Raw genomic sequence first — 14,015 nt, forward strand, 5'->3', positions numbered from 1 at the left:
TCCCAAGTACAGGTTAAAGGTGTATGCTGTTATGCCTGGCTGTGACTGGAGGGTTTTGTTGTCGTTGTTTTGGTTTTTGGTTTTTGGTTTTTTTTCTGAGATAGGGTTTCTCTGTGTAGCATTGGGTGTTCTGGAACTCCATCTGTAGTGTTGATATTCTGTCTAAGCTCCACCCCCACAGCTACCTGGCAGTAGCCAGGTATGCTCTGCCCCACAGTTGCCTAACAACAGCCAGCTGTGCCTGACTATATAAGGGGTTGCTTGCCCCCTCCTCTCCCTCTTGCTCTTTGTTCTTCCCTGCTTTTCCCCTCTTCCCTGTCCCTTCTCTCTACTCCCCTCCACCCCTTTCCCTCCACGTGCCCATGGCCTGCCTCCTTAACATGTAGACCAGACTAGTCTCAAAGTCAGAGATTCAGTTGCTTCGGATTCCTAAATGCTGGATTAAAGGTGTGTGCACCATTGCCACCCAGCCATGATTGGAGTTTCTTAATGCCACTTCTAGGCCATTTTCAGATGTGTTTGTGCATAGTTTGGTACCATAACCTCCTGAAGTACCTGGGAACAGAAGAGGACTCTTGTGGTTCTGGTACATGCTAAGTAAGTACATGCTTTACCACAAACCCTAACCCCATGGTAGGTTTCTTGTGGGTACTTACTAGGAAAGTACCTGCAGCATGGGTCATGGGGACTTTTATTTATCTATTTAGGCAGGATCTTGCTGTGTAACCTACACTGGCCTGAAATTCACTATGATCCTCTGACCACTTCCAGATTGTTATAATCACCGGAGCAAATCACTAGTCCTGTGGGGATTTAATAGAAAAAGCACAGAACCAGGGAGCCTGGAGGATTATGTGGCTGGACTTTCTGGCACAGGGTGAGGGAGGCCTACAGAAGAGGAACTGTGGAGCCTAGCTGTGGACTTTCCACCTGGGTCAGGAGCTCCCCTCCTCAAATCCTTCCACCCCCTGGAGGAAGCAGAGCAGATACAAGACCTGTTGTACCCTGAACTTACAGGGTCTCTGCCAACTGAATACTGGCCTCCATTTCACAGGGTTTCTACAAACAGGAAGCAGAGGTTGACAGATGCTAGGTCTGCCCCACCCCCACCCTCCTCACACACAAACACAGAGTTGACACAGTAGATTTTGATTAAGAGTTTGATTGCTTACAGAGTGGCTCAAGGTCTCTGATAGGATCCCTATGAAGCCTGTTCCTTTCAGGCCTGTGCCTAACTGAGGTCATCTCAGATGAGCTGGTGCAAGAGTCAGAAAAGCAGGTATAAAATCTTAATGCCAGTGACATTAACAAGTCTTTTAGGTTCCTAGCCGAGGAATGAGGGCTACAGAGGTTAGGCAGCCTACAGGCTGGTTAGGCTACTTCTGAGTCCTGCTCCCCACCCCCATCCCTACCCCAGCCAGCCTACCCAGGTTTTGCTTCCAAGACTTATTTAGTTACTAATCCTTCACTCTAAGCTGATGTTTTGACAAATATTTGACATTACTAGTAATCATTTCTTCAGATATATATGTATATATATATGTATATGTATATATAATTTCTGGAAAAGTCCCTTAGTCTATCACCTTGCCCCATTTCCTGCTAAATTTAACCCAGGTTCTTGCAGCAGCCTGCAGTCAACCGTGAAGCTATTCATTAGGACTGGATCTTTACATTCCCTTCGCGACTGTTCTTCCAGGTGTCCACAGGGTCTACTCGCGTCCTGGCACAGGAGAGCTTCCTGGAGGTGGCAGAAGGCCAGGCCTTTGTCCCTTATTTATTGCAGGGGGGGGGGGGGCGTGGACCTCTGGAGAAGAGCCTCCGGGGCTGGATGACGTGGCTGGGCACCTGGGGATGCCGCCCATTCCTTCCTGTGTTCCGGGGGACAGGAGGAGGGGCCAAACCCACAGAGGGGCTTAGGAAATGACTGTGCTTGTGTGGAGGCAGAATCGATCCCGCCCCCGAAGAGGCCCCACCTATGCAAGTCCGGCTAGACACGCCTCCACAGAAGTCCTGCCCCTGCCAAATCACAGACCAGGCTCCTTCGTGTTGTACAGGCCTCCTAGGTCCCGCCCACACCAGACCCCCCACAGACCACACCCCTCCTATTTGTGGACGAGCCCGGCTCCCTCCAGGCCCCGCCCATTCCGCGGACGCGGCTGGCTGGCAACCGACCGAAGAGAAGCGCCGAGGCCTTGTCTGAGGCGCTCTGTGGGGTCTGGCTTGAAGGCGCCAGCGTCCTCTGATTCGAGTCATCGCTGCCGGGCAATCGAGGGCTCGGAGCGCAGTGTGCAAGGCGGTGGCGGGAAGGTCATGGCGGAGCCCTCGGCGCGACACCTGTCGCTGCCCTCGGGGCTGCTGGAGTTGTGCGCGCTGCTGGGTGCCTCTCAAGACAGCCTCCGCGGCCTGGAGCAGGTAAGGGGCGAGACGGGAAACTGAGTTGGGGTGGGGAACAGGGATGTGCCGGCCAAGTATGAGTGGGGCTGGTTTCAGAGGCTACTCACCCCTGCGGTGCTAAAGCCCCAGGGTCAGGTCCCAGCTGTGAGGGATGGTCCCAGATGTGAGTCTCATAGGGAGACTGGCAGCTGGCCTTCCCTCCCTCCGCGCCCACCCAACTCTCAGGGGCAGGGACCAGCTGGACTTGGTGCTTGTGGTGGTGCACATGAGCTTCTGTGCATTGAAGCGTTCCTCGCACTCAGGATGTCGCCATCTGGGGTGAGGTGCTGGCCCAGCGGGGACCTGTAGAGTTCACGGTCAACTGGACAAGATCCTCTCTGAGTAGCGACTTACTGGTTCCCTTTACTGTAACGAGCTTCACTGCCTACTAAGTAATGGGTTCTGTACCCTGCACCGAATAGTGAAGTTTCAGGTGTTAGAATCAACCACCAGCTTTGAATATTTCACTTTTAGTCAGTCTCGCTGCATAGCCGTTTTCTTCCCTTGCTGTGCAGTCCTTCCTCGCTTCTCTCAGTCGGTATCCAGCAGCCAAAGATAGGTTCATCTCCCTGTCTCGGGAAAGACAGCAGCTTCTGAACATCTCATTTCTCCTTATTCTGTGCTATATTTTCTCTTCTTTAAAATTCTGGAACCCAGGTTGATTTCTCACAATCCATTGGTGCCTCTCTTTTTCTTGACTGTTTCATGTTTTTCTTGACAGTTTCATGACTGTGAACTGTCATTTTCTCAGAGATTCCCCTAGTATCCCGTTAGGTCTCTGGAGAGATCATCTGAGTGTTTACACATGACAACGTGGAAAAGCATAAAGGCATGCGTTTTGATTGACGTGCATGGACATTGATGTGCATTATCCAGAGACGATGAGTAGTGGAGACAAAATGGTTGTCACCATGAAAAGTTAAACGTTAGTAAAAGTAACCAAATGAGTGTTAAAGCCTAGATAGTTTCTTCCCTAGGCCAGTGTGACCAGTAAATGGCATTGGTCCCTATGAAAATGATTTGGAGTGTTTTTCACTCCTCTGACATCCCTTCTCAATGCCAGTGTGTCCTCCATTGTCTTTGTGCCTCTCCTTACCAAACAGCACTGCCTTCTTTTTCTTAGAATCGGAAATGACCTGGTTTCACTGTGGTCTATCTGGGCATCTGTCCACGTCTTTGCACCCTGGGTCTTGCAGTGTGCTTCTTGCCTGTTGAGTGTGGGCATGCCTTTGAGAACTGGCTGAGTCAACTGGGGGTATTCAGAGTGGTACTTTCCTGAATTAGGCAGGCCGTAGCACCTCCCAGGTTAGAGGGGGAAGTTTCATGTTAGTTTACCTCATTGTGTGCTCTTGCTTCTGCTAGGAATTTCAAAGAGGGGGCGGGACAGTCCAGAATTAGGGGGAAAAGGAGAGTTAAAAGTGGACTAAACTTTAGAATAATTTTATTTTATGTCAACACCACTGTTACAGTTAGCCAGACATAGCTTTTGTTTGCTTTATTTTCTTGTAGTAATTCTCTTTTGAATGTCCAAGATTTTAAAATAATTTTTTTTTAATTTTACTTTTTAAAAAAAGGCATTTTACTGAGTGTGGTGCCTTGCTTCTGTAATTCCAACCCTTGGGAGACTGAGGCAGGAGGACTGCCGTGAGTTTGAATGCAGACCAGGTTATAGAGTAGGTCAACCTGGGTTATAAAGTGAGACCCCTGTCTTCAAAAACAAAGCAAAACAAACCAACCAACCAGCCAACAAACAAACATGTTACAGGGATGGTGGCACAAACCTGTAATCCATGTGCTTGCAAAGGAGAAGCAGGGAGGTAAGGAAGGAGCCCAGGACAGCCTTGGCTGCATATGATTTCAAAAGCCAGCCTGGGCTACACAAGACCCTGCTTCAAAAAACAGTTACCATTTATTTGTGGTCCAAATATTCCTATTTGGTGACATATAAAAACAGAAGACTGGAAGTATAAGAAATAATCCAGTTTAAGATCAAGAGAGGTAGAGTCCTGTTTATTTCTTAGAAGGTGCCCTAACTCTGTTGTATTTCCTAGATGGGGGGGGGGGTGGAGGTGAGAGTGGGGAGGACGAGTCACTTGTTGGAAATCCAAACAGGTATTTCAGAGTTGACCAGGGCCCTCTGTGACTCAATGTGGTTAGTTTTGGTTTCCCCCACCCCTTGGCTGAAGGTGGATCCCATTTTTGGTTGTTTGGATGTGAGGGGATCCACTGGAAATTCATCCAGGAGTAGATGATGTGCTCACACTGCCTTCCACATCATACCAAGGTGAAGTGGCCTTCTGTGTTGTGGGCAGTAGCAGCAACAAAACTTCCTGGACCATGACAGTGTTTTCCACTGGCACCATCCAGTACCGTACTCACTCGCCACACATGGCCACCGAACCCTGGAAGTATGGCTTGTGTGTTGAGGAACACTGTATTTTACATTTAATTTAATTGATCTATTTTATTATTATTAATTTTTTTAAACTTATTTTTTTGCTGGGTGGTGGCACTCCCCAGCATTTGGGAGGCAGAGGCAGGTAGATCTCTGAGTTCGAGGCCAGCCAGGGCTACACAGCGAAAGCTTGTCTCAAAAAATGAAAAAAAGAAAAGAAAAAAACCCACATATTTTTTCTTTATTTTATGTGCATATACTGTATATGTATGTATGTATGCATGCATGCATGTGCATCATGTGCATGCAGTGCCTACAGAGAACAGATAAGAACATTGGATTCCCTGGGACTAGTAGTTGGTTGTGAGTCATCCTATGGGCCATGGGGTTTGAACCTGGGTCCTCTGGAAGAATAGCCAGTGCACTTACCTGTGGAGCCATCTGTTCAGCCCGGTTTTAGTTCCTTTAGATTTCAGTGGCTTCCTGCTGTGACTGTGTTGTATAGCACAGTTCTAGAACATTAAAAACATCTGTGAAATTTTTTATTTCTCTAGCGATATACAATCCTTTAGGGAGGAGTCATGCAGCTTTGTAACAAGACTTAGAAATAAATCTGTAACCCAGTGACTTAGGCTGCTGTGGAGTTTGCTTTTTAAATTGGCTTTTTAAAAAAAAAAATGATGATCTTTGAGGGCTGGAGAGATGGCTCAGTGGTAAGAGCACCGACTGCTCTTCCAGAGGTCCTAAGTTCAATTCCCAGCAACCACATGGTGGCTCACAACCATCTGTAATGGGATCCGATGTGTCTTCCAGTGTGTCTGAAGACAGCTACAGTGTGTGTGTGTGTGTGTGTGTGTGTGTGTGTGTGTTGTACTGTCTTGTTAATCCAATCATAAAGGCAGAAGTGTTTCCCATGTGAAATGACCTCTGAGACAGTAAGTTAGATTTTTGAACACATTTTTTTTCTCACTGTGAAACTCAGTTTGGACCGGAGCTTGCCATGTAGACCAGGGTGGCCTTGAACTCATGGAGATACACCTGTCTCTGCTTCTTGGATCCTGGGATTAAAGGGGTGAGCCACTGTTCTGGCTAGTTTAATGTCAACTTGACACAGTCTAGAGCAGTGCTTCTCAACCTTCCTAGCACTGTGCGCAACCCTTTAATACAATTCCTCATGTTGTGGTGACCCCTGGTCATAAAATTATTTCTATTACTACTTCATAATTGTAATTTGCTACTATTAGGAATTGTAAATATCTTGTAAGTGACCCCTATGCAAGGGTCATTTGACTCCCTAAGGGTTCATGGCCCACAGGTTGAGAACTGCTTTTCTAGCGTCATTGGAGAGATGGGAACCTCAATTGAAAAATGCCTACATAAGATCAGGCCATAGGCAAGCTGTAGGGCATTTTTTTTTTTAAGTTAGTGAGTAGTGGGGGAGAGCCCAGCTCATTGTGGGTGAGGCTGTGGTCCTGGATTCTATAAGAAAGCAGGCTTGAGGGGTTGGGGATTTAGCTCAGTGGTAGAGCACTTGCCTAGCAAGCACAAGGCCCTGGGTTCGGTCCCCAGCTCCAAAAAAAAGAAAAAAGAAAAAAGAAAAAAAAAAAAAAGAAAGCAGGCTGGATAATGAGAGTAAACCAGTAAGCAGCACCCCTCCATGGCCTCTGCATCAGCTCCTGCCTCCAGCTTCCTGCCCTGTTTGATTTTCTGTTCCGGCTTCCTTTGATGATGACGTCCCTTTGGTCATGTGTTTTATCACAATAGTACCCCTTACCAAGACAGCCACCGTGCCTATGTATAGTATCAACTTATTTCTGATTTATTTATTTATTTGATGTGTATGGGTGTTTTGCTTGCATGTATGTCTGTGTGCCAGATACCTTCTGTGTTCAAGGAGGCCTGAAGAGGGCATCAGATGGCCTGGGACTAGAGTTACAGATGCTTGTGAGCTACGCCATGTGGGAGCAGGAACTGAACAAGTTCAACTACTGAGCCATCTCTCCAGGCCCCTGACTACACTATTTTAAGTGGCCAGAGAGAGAATGACACAAGGCATTGGCTTTGGTGTGATACCACAATCCAGACTGACTGAGGGCTTGGGATTACCAGTTGGCCAGAAATGCAAACCCAGGGGCAGCGTCACCTGAGAGTCATTTGTGCTCCACGAGGGGACAGAGAACTGTAGCCTATTCTCTGACCTTCCCACCCTCACAACCTAGATGATGGAGGAGCACTGATGGGGCAGAGAAACTGGAAGCACTGGGAAGTCAAGGCCTGTGAGGAGACTCTGTGGTACAGGTCTGCAACAGCTTACCTTCTGGCTCCGGTCTGGTAAACGAATGTGAGAGCTGGAGGCCTTTCTGGTGGGTAGGTGGTGTGGGCAGGGAGTTTGAGAGTGAAGCAATCGAAGAACAGCAAAGTCAGTTGGCAGAGGTACTGTATGCTTCAAGACTCCTGAGGCGTAAGTTATACATGACATTGGCCGGGGACACAGGCTGTCCTTTTGCTCGGAGCACACAATGCTCTGATGCATGGACACATGTGACAATGTACATGGGAAGGGATAACGGTAATGCTACTCAGACACTTGAGTGTGGTGCATGGTCAGACAGGTGCGTGCAGGGCCTCTGCCTCCCTCAGGGCACCTGGTGTGGCTAGTCATACCCTGTGGCTCTCTTAGAAGAGTCTGGATGCAGATGCTGGTGGCTGCATTGTATCAGGTGCGGGAGGTGTCTTCACGATTCAGACAGAACCGTGAGAAGTTTGCTTCTGGATCATAGGCTGTCTGGTGCTCACTTGCAGTCGTGACGTCATGATGGCAGTGAGCCTTGCTCAGGCTCAAGGTGCTGTTTGCCTATGGTGAGGGGAGGATACAGTGTCCACCTGGTTGGAGTAAAGAGATCTAGGTTGGGGCTTGAGCTTCCCGAGTCCCTCCTCTGCTTTTCTCTGTGTGTTTCTCCTGCATGTTACTTCTTCATCCCTAAGAGAAGCCTTTCTCACGTAGCTAAAAGAAAAGAAAAACTGTAGGTGGATTTAGGGATTTTTGGAAACCAGTGTATGTAGCCTTGAACCTGAAATGGATCTCTGATCCTTCGTGGGTATGCAGGGAGGCAGTAGAAATGTCTGAGCTGGGGCAAGAGCCTGGGAGCTGTCTGCATTGGCTGCAGGTCTAACTTCACAGGAAGGTAGCCCTGGGAGCCTGGAGTCTGCACCCAAGGACTCCAGTCTGGGAAGAGGGCCCTGCAGCGGGCCAGACTGGAGTAAGGAGAAGACTATAATTAAGTGGGGGTCCCAGAACACAGTCTACCATGTTACCTGGGCGAACTTGGTTGATCTTGTGACCGATGATTCCTGGTGTAGGGACACTTCCCTCTGTCCCTGTGGCTCTAAGGGGAGCAGAGGTGGAGGGTGGATTGTGTCTTCAGATAACACAAGACCTGTGGGCTCAGCAGCAGACACTCTGTTTCTGCGACTGGAACCATGTTGGGTTGTGGGCCTGCGTCCGCTCCACGACAGAGCACAGCTTCTTGGGGAGGTGCCGACCTTACCAGGCTTCCCCTCACAGTCCATGGCCCTGCAGAGCCATGGACGGTTAGGTTTTTGGTCTCCAGTCCCACAGGTTTGATTTCCCCAAAAGGTGAAGAGATCGGAAATAGAACTTGAATAAACTGGCACAGGTGACTGCTGAGTTTGCTCTCTGCTGACAGATGTTGTTCAGGAAATAATGTTCTTGGGTTAGCGGGGAGCTCTCCTTCTTTCCTCTGATTTTTTTTTTCAATTTTTAAAATGTATTTTGTGTGTGTGCCAGGTGTAGGGACATTTTAGTGCCATGCCATGTATGTGGAACTCAGAGGACAACTAGTGGGTTCTAGTGCTGGGACTTGGGTCCTCAGGCTCTTTAGCAAATGCCTTTACCTACTGAGCCATCCTTCCATCCCATTTTTAAAAAAAATTAATCATTCGTTTACATCTCAAATGATATCCCACTTCCCAGTTACCTCTCTACCAACTCCCCATCCCACGTCTGACTTCCCCCACTCCCCTCTATGAGAGAGTTCCCTCACCCACCAGCCCTCTTCTGCCCTACTGCTCCAGTATCCTGCTAAGCTGGGTCATCAAACCTCCCAGGGAACCAGGGCCTCCCCTCCCATTGCTGTCAGGCAAGGCCGTCCTCTGCTACATGTGTATCTGGAGCCATGGACCCCTCCAGGTACACTCCTTGGTTGGTGATCTATGCTCTGGGAGAACTGGGTGGTCAGGCCAGCCTATGTTCTGGGGTTACAATTCCTTTCCACTCCTGCAGTCCTTCCACCAGCTTCTGATGTATTTTCTGTATGTGCCAGGTGTGGGGACATTTTAGTGCCATGCCTTGTGTGTGGAACTCAGAGGACAGGTTCCCTGAGCTCTGTCTGGTGGTTGGCTCCGAGCATCCACATCTACATTGGTAAGTTGCTGGCCAGACCTCCCAAGGAGCTGCCACACCAGGTTCCTGTCAGCAAGCGCCTCTTGACCACAGCAACAGTGTTAGGTTTGATGTCTGCAGACGATAGATTCCCCAGGTGGGGCAGTCCCTGGATGACCCTTCCTTCAGTTTCTGTTGCATTTTTTGTCCCTGTTCTTCCTTTGGACAGGAACATTTCTGGATTAAAAACTATGAGATCCCATCCCATTCTTTTACTCGGTCACTATTATAACTGAGACTTTGAACTCTGGCCCTCCTTCTGTCACCTCCAGGTGCTAAGATCTGTGTCACCATGCCCAGGTGATCCCCTGGCTTTCACTAAATATTGACTTGTGGTTGTTCCTTTTTTGCTGGTCATGATCCCATCTTTTTTGGGACAGTGTAACCCTTCCTTTCTGCAGCCCTCCCTGACTGCAGCCCTCCCTGACTGTAGCCCTCCCTGACTGCGGCCCTCCCTCTCTGTAATCCTCCCTCTCCCCATTCCCAAGGCACCAGAGATTGCCCATTGCCTGACATACTGTACCAGCTTTCTTTTGTTTGGCAGTACTGGGATGGAACTCAAGGCCTTAAGCAAGCCCTCTACCACCCAGCTACACCACAGCGTTCCAATTTGGGTTTAAAAGAACCTGGACTATCTGTCCAGCTTTTACTGCAGGGAACCATGTATCCAGTGGAGACAGAGACGCCCTTGCATTCTGACTACCAAGGCCTTGCCCATTCCTTTGCTTATCTGTCCAGATTGGCATGGACTGGGCATAACATGAGCGAAATCCCGGGGTGCCTGAATAATACAGCGCCCACACAGGCGTTTGTGCAATATGGCGAAGTTGAGAACTTCTCGGTGTCTGCCCTTCCCCGACCCTTATTTCGGGCACACATGAGCACTCCTGGGGCTTCCCCTGACTGAGCCCTTGACCCTGGTGCTCACCTGTTTGCTGTACTCGGTTGGGAGAGGAAAATGCAGGTGGAGCGGCTTGCTTCCAGCAGCTTGGGGCAGAGCTGGCATTTGAAGTCATATCTGTACATCGGAAGCCAGTTCTAAACTGTGGTGCGTTGTACCAACCGGACAAGTCACTTCTGAATTTCCAGCCTCTGCGGCACCATGTAGGGTCTGGGAAGTTCTGGGAAGAGTCATCTGCTGACCTGAGTCTTAAAGGACAGGGTTCCTCTGCTGAAGCCTGTGCGTGGAGGGGAAGCAGAGATAACCACAGAAAGCCCACCTAGAAAGGACGTTGTGAATGAGGGTGGACATTACAGTAACTTTCCTCTTTTGCATTTAGCTGTGTTGACATGTTTATGAGTGTGCGTGCGTGCGCGCGCGCATGCACGTGTGTGTGTGTGTGTGTGTGTGTGTGTGTGTGTGTGTGTGTGTGTGTGTGGAGGTCAGAGGTTGATGGTGGGTATCTTACTTGATCACTTCCCACTTTAGTTACCGAGGCAGGGTTCCCCACTAAACCTGTCACTGGCTAGCTAGTTTGTCCTAGGAACCTTCTGTCTATGTCTCTGGAGTGCCGGAATTATAGGTGGGACACCTTTGATGTGGGTGCTGGGGATCTGAACCCCAGTTCTCCGATTTGCACCTCTGAGCCATCTCCCCAGCCACACACACTGTGACCTCTTCTTTTCCTTTTCTTAGATTGCCCAGAAACGAGGAGTGAACGGCGCCTCTTCCCTTGTCCCTGAAGTTCTGTCTGTTTTTGTACCTCCTTTCACCACAAAAGAGGATGGCCAGGTGGTGGGAGCCAGCTGTACTCTCAGCAAAGGCAGGAGGCGTTCCTTCCGGAAGAAGCGCGAGAAGCCCAGGATGGAGTCCTGGAAGAGCCACCCTGGAGACTCAAAGGGGCCCGATTCTGAGGATGTCACCATCCCAGGAGGTGTGGACCTTCTTGCCCTGCCTCAGCTGTGCTTTCCAGGTACACTGTGGTAGCAGCCTGTGGGGGTCTTGTGCTGGCTCCTCACTGAGTATTCTGCTCCAGAGGTGTCCACAAAGGGGACAACAGGACCTTGGCTTCGTCTGGTTAATGGGATTGAATCAATACCCTCCCCCCCCCCTTCATTGTTTTTTGAGACAGGTTCTTGTTCTGCAGTTCAAACTGGCTGACACACTGAGTCTTCTCGCTTTAGCCTCCCGATTCTGGCACCACAGACACATCGGAGCCCCTGGAAGTCAGTCTTTTTGTTGGGGGAAGTTAAAACTAGAGAGGCCCAGAGAGTGCCTGCACCTCCCTCTCTGTCCCCTGCTTCCTGTTTATGAAAACAAGAGGAACAGGTTGTTGTTCATCTCCGAGCCCAGCAGTGCCAGATGAGAGTGTGTGTGTGTGTGTGTGTGTGTGTGGGCTTCATGCCTCTGCTGGTCTCCAGGAACATTAAATGGCTGGTGTGGCACACTCAACCTAAGGGCTTGGTCAGGTTCTGTCTCTGGTTCCTCCTCAAGCCTGATGCCCTTTCCTGGCTGCAGGAGTTATAACAGAGGAATAGGTACCAGTTAGTCTGCTGTGCCCAGAAGCATGGTGTGCATGTTACTTCACCACAAGTGTCTACTGGAGGGACTGTGGAGAAACCGCAGGTTGGGGAAGTTCAACAGGACAGAGAGCTGGCTAGAACAGGCCCAAGAGCATCAAAGCTTCAGGTGATGCTAGCATAGGGGAAATGTGCTGTCCATATTGGCTCATTCATAGGTTACATAGGTCTTTGATGCACCATACAGCGGCCACTTGACCTGGCTTCCCCCTTCTTTCTCCCTATAGGGGGTGTGTGTGTGGCTTCGGAACCAAAAGAGGATTACATCCATTTCCTGGTGCTCACGGATGTCTGTGGGAATAGAACCTACGGTGTGGTCGCCCAGTACTATCGACCCCTGCATGTAAGTGGATCTGTTGCTGTCCTCTGAGTTTAGGGAGGGCCTTTTCTCTTGTTGTTTATTGTGGTGTGATAGTACACCTGTCACTTTTTCAGCCATTGTGTCTTGCGTGACTCCGAGACATAGTGTTTCCAGTGCGTGCAACCTCCAGAACATTTTCCTCCCAGCTCAAACTCACTCAGCTCTCGTTGTCACCTCCATCCCCCAGCCCCAGCAACTACTCAGATGCTTTCTGTCTCTAGATTTGTCCTCTGCACACTCCAGGTTGTGGATCTGCCTGGTGCTGGCTCTATTAGAATGTCACCAAAAGCTGTGTCCGGTGTGCCTCTGTGTTCTAGTAGTATGTCCCTGTTCAGCCTGAGGCTGGAGGTCTCCAGGGTGACCACCTGGTCCTTGCTCCCGAAAACCCAGTGCTGCATAGTGTGACCCTTTGCAGGGCCCATCTACACAGATTGGAAGAGCGGGTGGAGACCATCCTTACATGCTGTTTCTGTATGAAATGTCACCCGTCCTCGGTCTGGGCCTGTACTGTCAGCACAGGAAGTGACATGTCCGTGTTGCTCTTTGTCCAGGATGAATACTGTTTCTACAATGGCAAGAGCCACTGGGAGCCCAGCATGAGCTCTGCTAGACGCTTCGTGCCCTTTGCAGTATGTGTGGTGTCCCGGTTCCCATATTATAACTCCCTCAAGGACTGCCTCTCCTGGTAAGTTGGGGCCGATGCTGTTATTAAGAGCTAGGTCAGGTGGGCCATGGTCAGGTGGGCACAGGAGCACTGTGGGGAAGCCCAAGTTTCTGTCAGTACAACATGAAATCAGGATGGTGGGAGGAAGGCAGCACTGAGGGCTTCAATTTTGTTATTATTATTATTTTTTTTTTTAAAGAACATAGCTGTAGTCAGGTGGTGGCAGTGCATGCCTTTAATCACAGCACCAGGGAGGCAGAGGCAGGCAGAGCTCTGTAAGTTTGAGGCCAGCCTGTTCTACAGAGCAAGTTCCAGGTCCACTAAGAGAAATCCTGTCTTCACCCTACTGCCACCACTACCACCAAAAAAAAAAAAAAAAAAAAAAAAAAAAAAAAGAGCATAGCTAGTCACGTGGTACATGCCTTTAATCATAGCACTTGGGAGGCTGAGGCAGGAGGATTACCTTTTGTTTGAGGCTAACCTGCTATAGAGTGGAACCCTGTTTCCAAAACTATACCAATAAGATAAATAAAATAAAGATGAAAAGAGACGTATTTGAAGAAAACTTTGAGCTTTATGACCTGTTTGCTGGATGATTTGGTGACATTCACAAATCCATCAAATCTGGCATTCACAGCCTCTTCTGGTGCTAATGAATGGGAACTCTGAGGACATATGGTGTTTCTGAAACACCAAGAAGGCATTTGCTGGGACTCAATGGATACCTATAATAGGAGGCTGTGATAGAGAAGTGGGATGGGGTCCCTCCCTGGGCATTAGCCGGGTTTAGAGTTCTGGGCTTTGGCCTTTCAGAAACGATGGTTCAAGAGTTAGGGTGTAGTTCAGTTGGTAGATTGTTTGCCCAGCATGAGCAAAGCCCTGGGTTGCGTCTTCATAAACCCAGCCCGTAGAGCACGCCTGCCGTCCCACCACTGCAGAGGCCAAGGCAGAAAAATCAAATGGAATCTTAGCTATATAGGAGTTTGACACTACCCTGGCCACATTTAAGAATTGGCACTTCTGGTTTGACTAAAGACAGAAGGTGGCAAGCGGCAGGAGTTCCCAAGACAGAAGAGCAAACCTCAGACTCACTGACTTGCTAAAAAGGCACTTGTTGTCTTAAGACGCACTTAATCTTTATACTTAGGTCACACTGAGACAAGCACCTGCTGGCCAA

The 14,015-nt window shown here is 49.3% G+C and overlaps 1 protein-coding gene across 5 annotated transcripts in view; it reads left to right on the forward strand.

The window, feature by feature from the left end:
* The first annotated feature begins 2,102 nt into the window (after positions 1-2,102).
* Positions 2,103-14,015, forward strand: part of Dennd3 (DENN domain containing 3) — a 57,714-nt gene continuing 45,801 nt past the window's right edge. The window contains exons 1-4 of one of the 5 annotated variants that reach the window (XM_063263576.1): positions 2,103-2,415; positions 10,930-11,206; positions 12,041-12,156; positions 12,726-12,859. In XM_063263576.1, coding sequence (XP_063119646.1) covers positions 2,314-2,415; positions 10,930-11,206; positions 12,041-12,156; positions 12,726-12,859 — 629 coding nt within the window. In that variant the 5' untranslated portion in view covers positions 2,103-2,313. Of the gene's footprint in view, positions 2,416-10,929; positions 11,207-12,040; positions 12,157-12,725; positions 12,860-14,015 lie in introns of those variants that run through there. The other 4 variants (XM_017595246.3, XM_006241738.4, NM_001427258.1 and 1 more) reach the window with 4 other exon arrangements.

Source organism: Rattus norvegicus, chromosome 7, assembly GCF_036323735.1.
Source record: "Rattus norvegicus strain BN/NHsdMcwi chromosome 7, GRCr8, whole genome shotgun sequence".
In the NCBI taxonomy this organism is placed as follows: domain Eukaryota; kingdom Metazoa; phylum Chordata; class Mammalia; order Rodentia; family Muridae; genus Rattus; species Rattus norvegicus.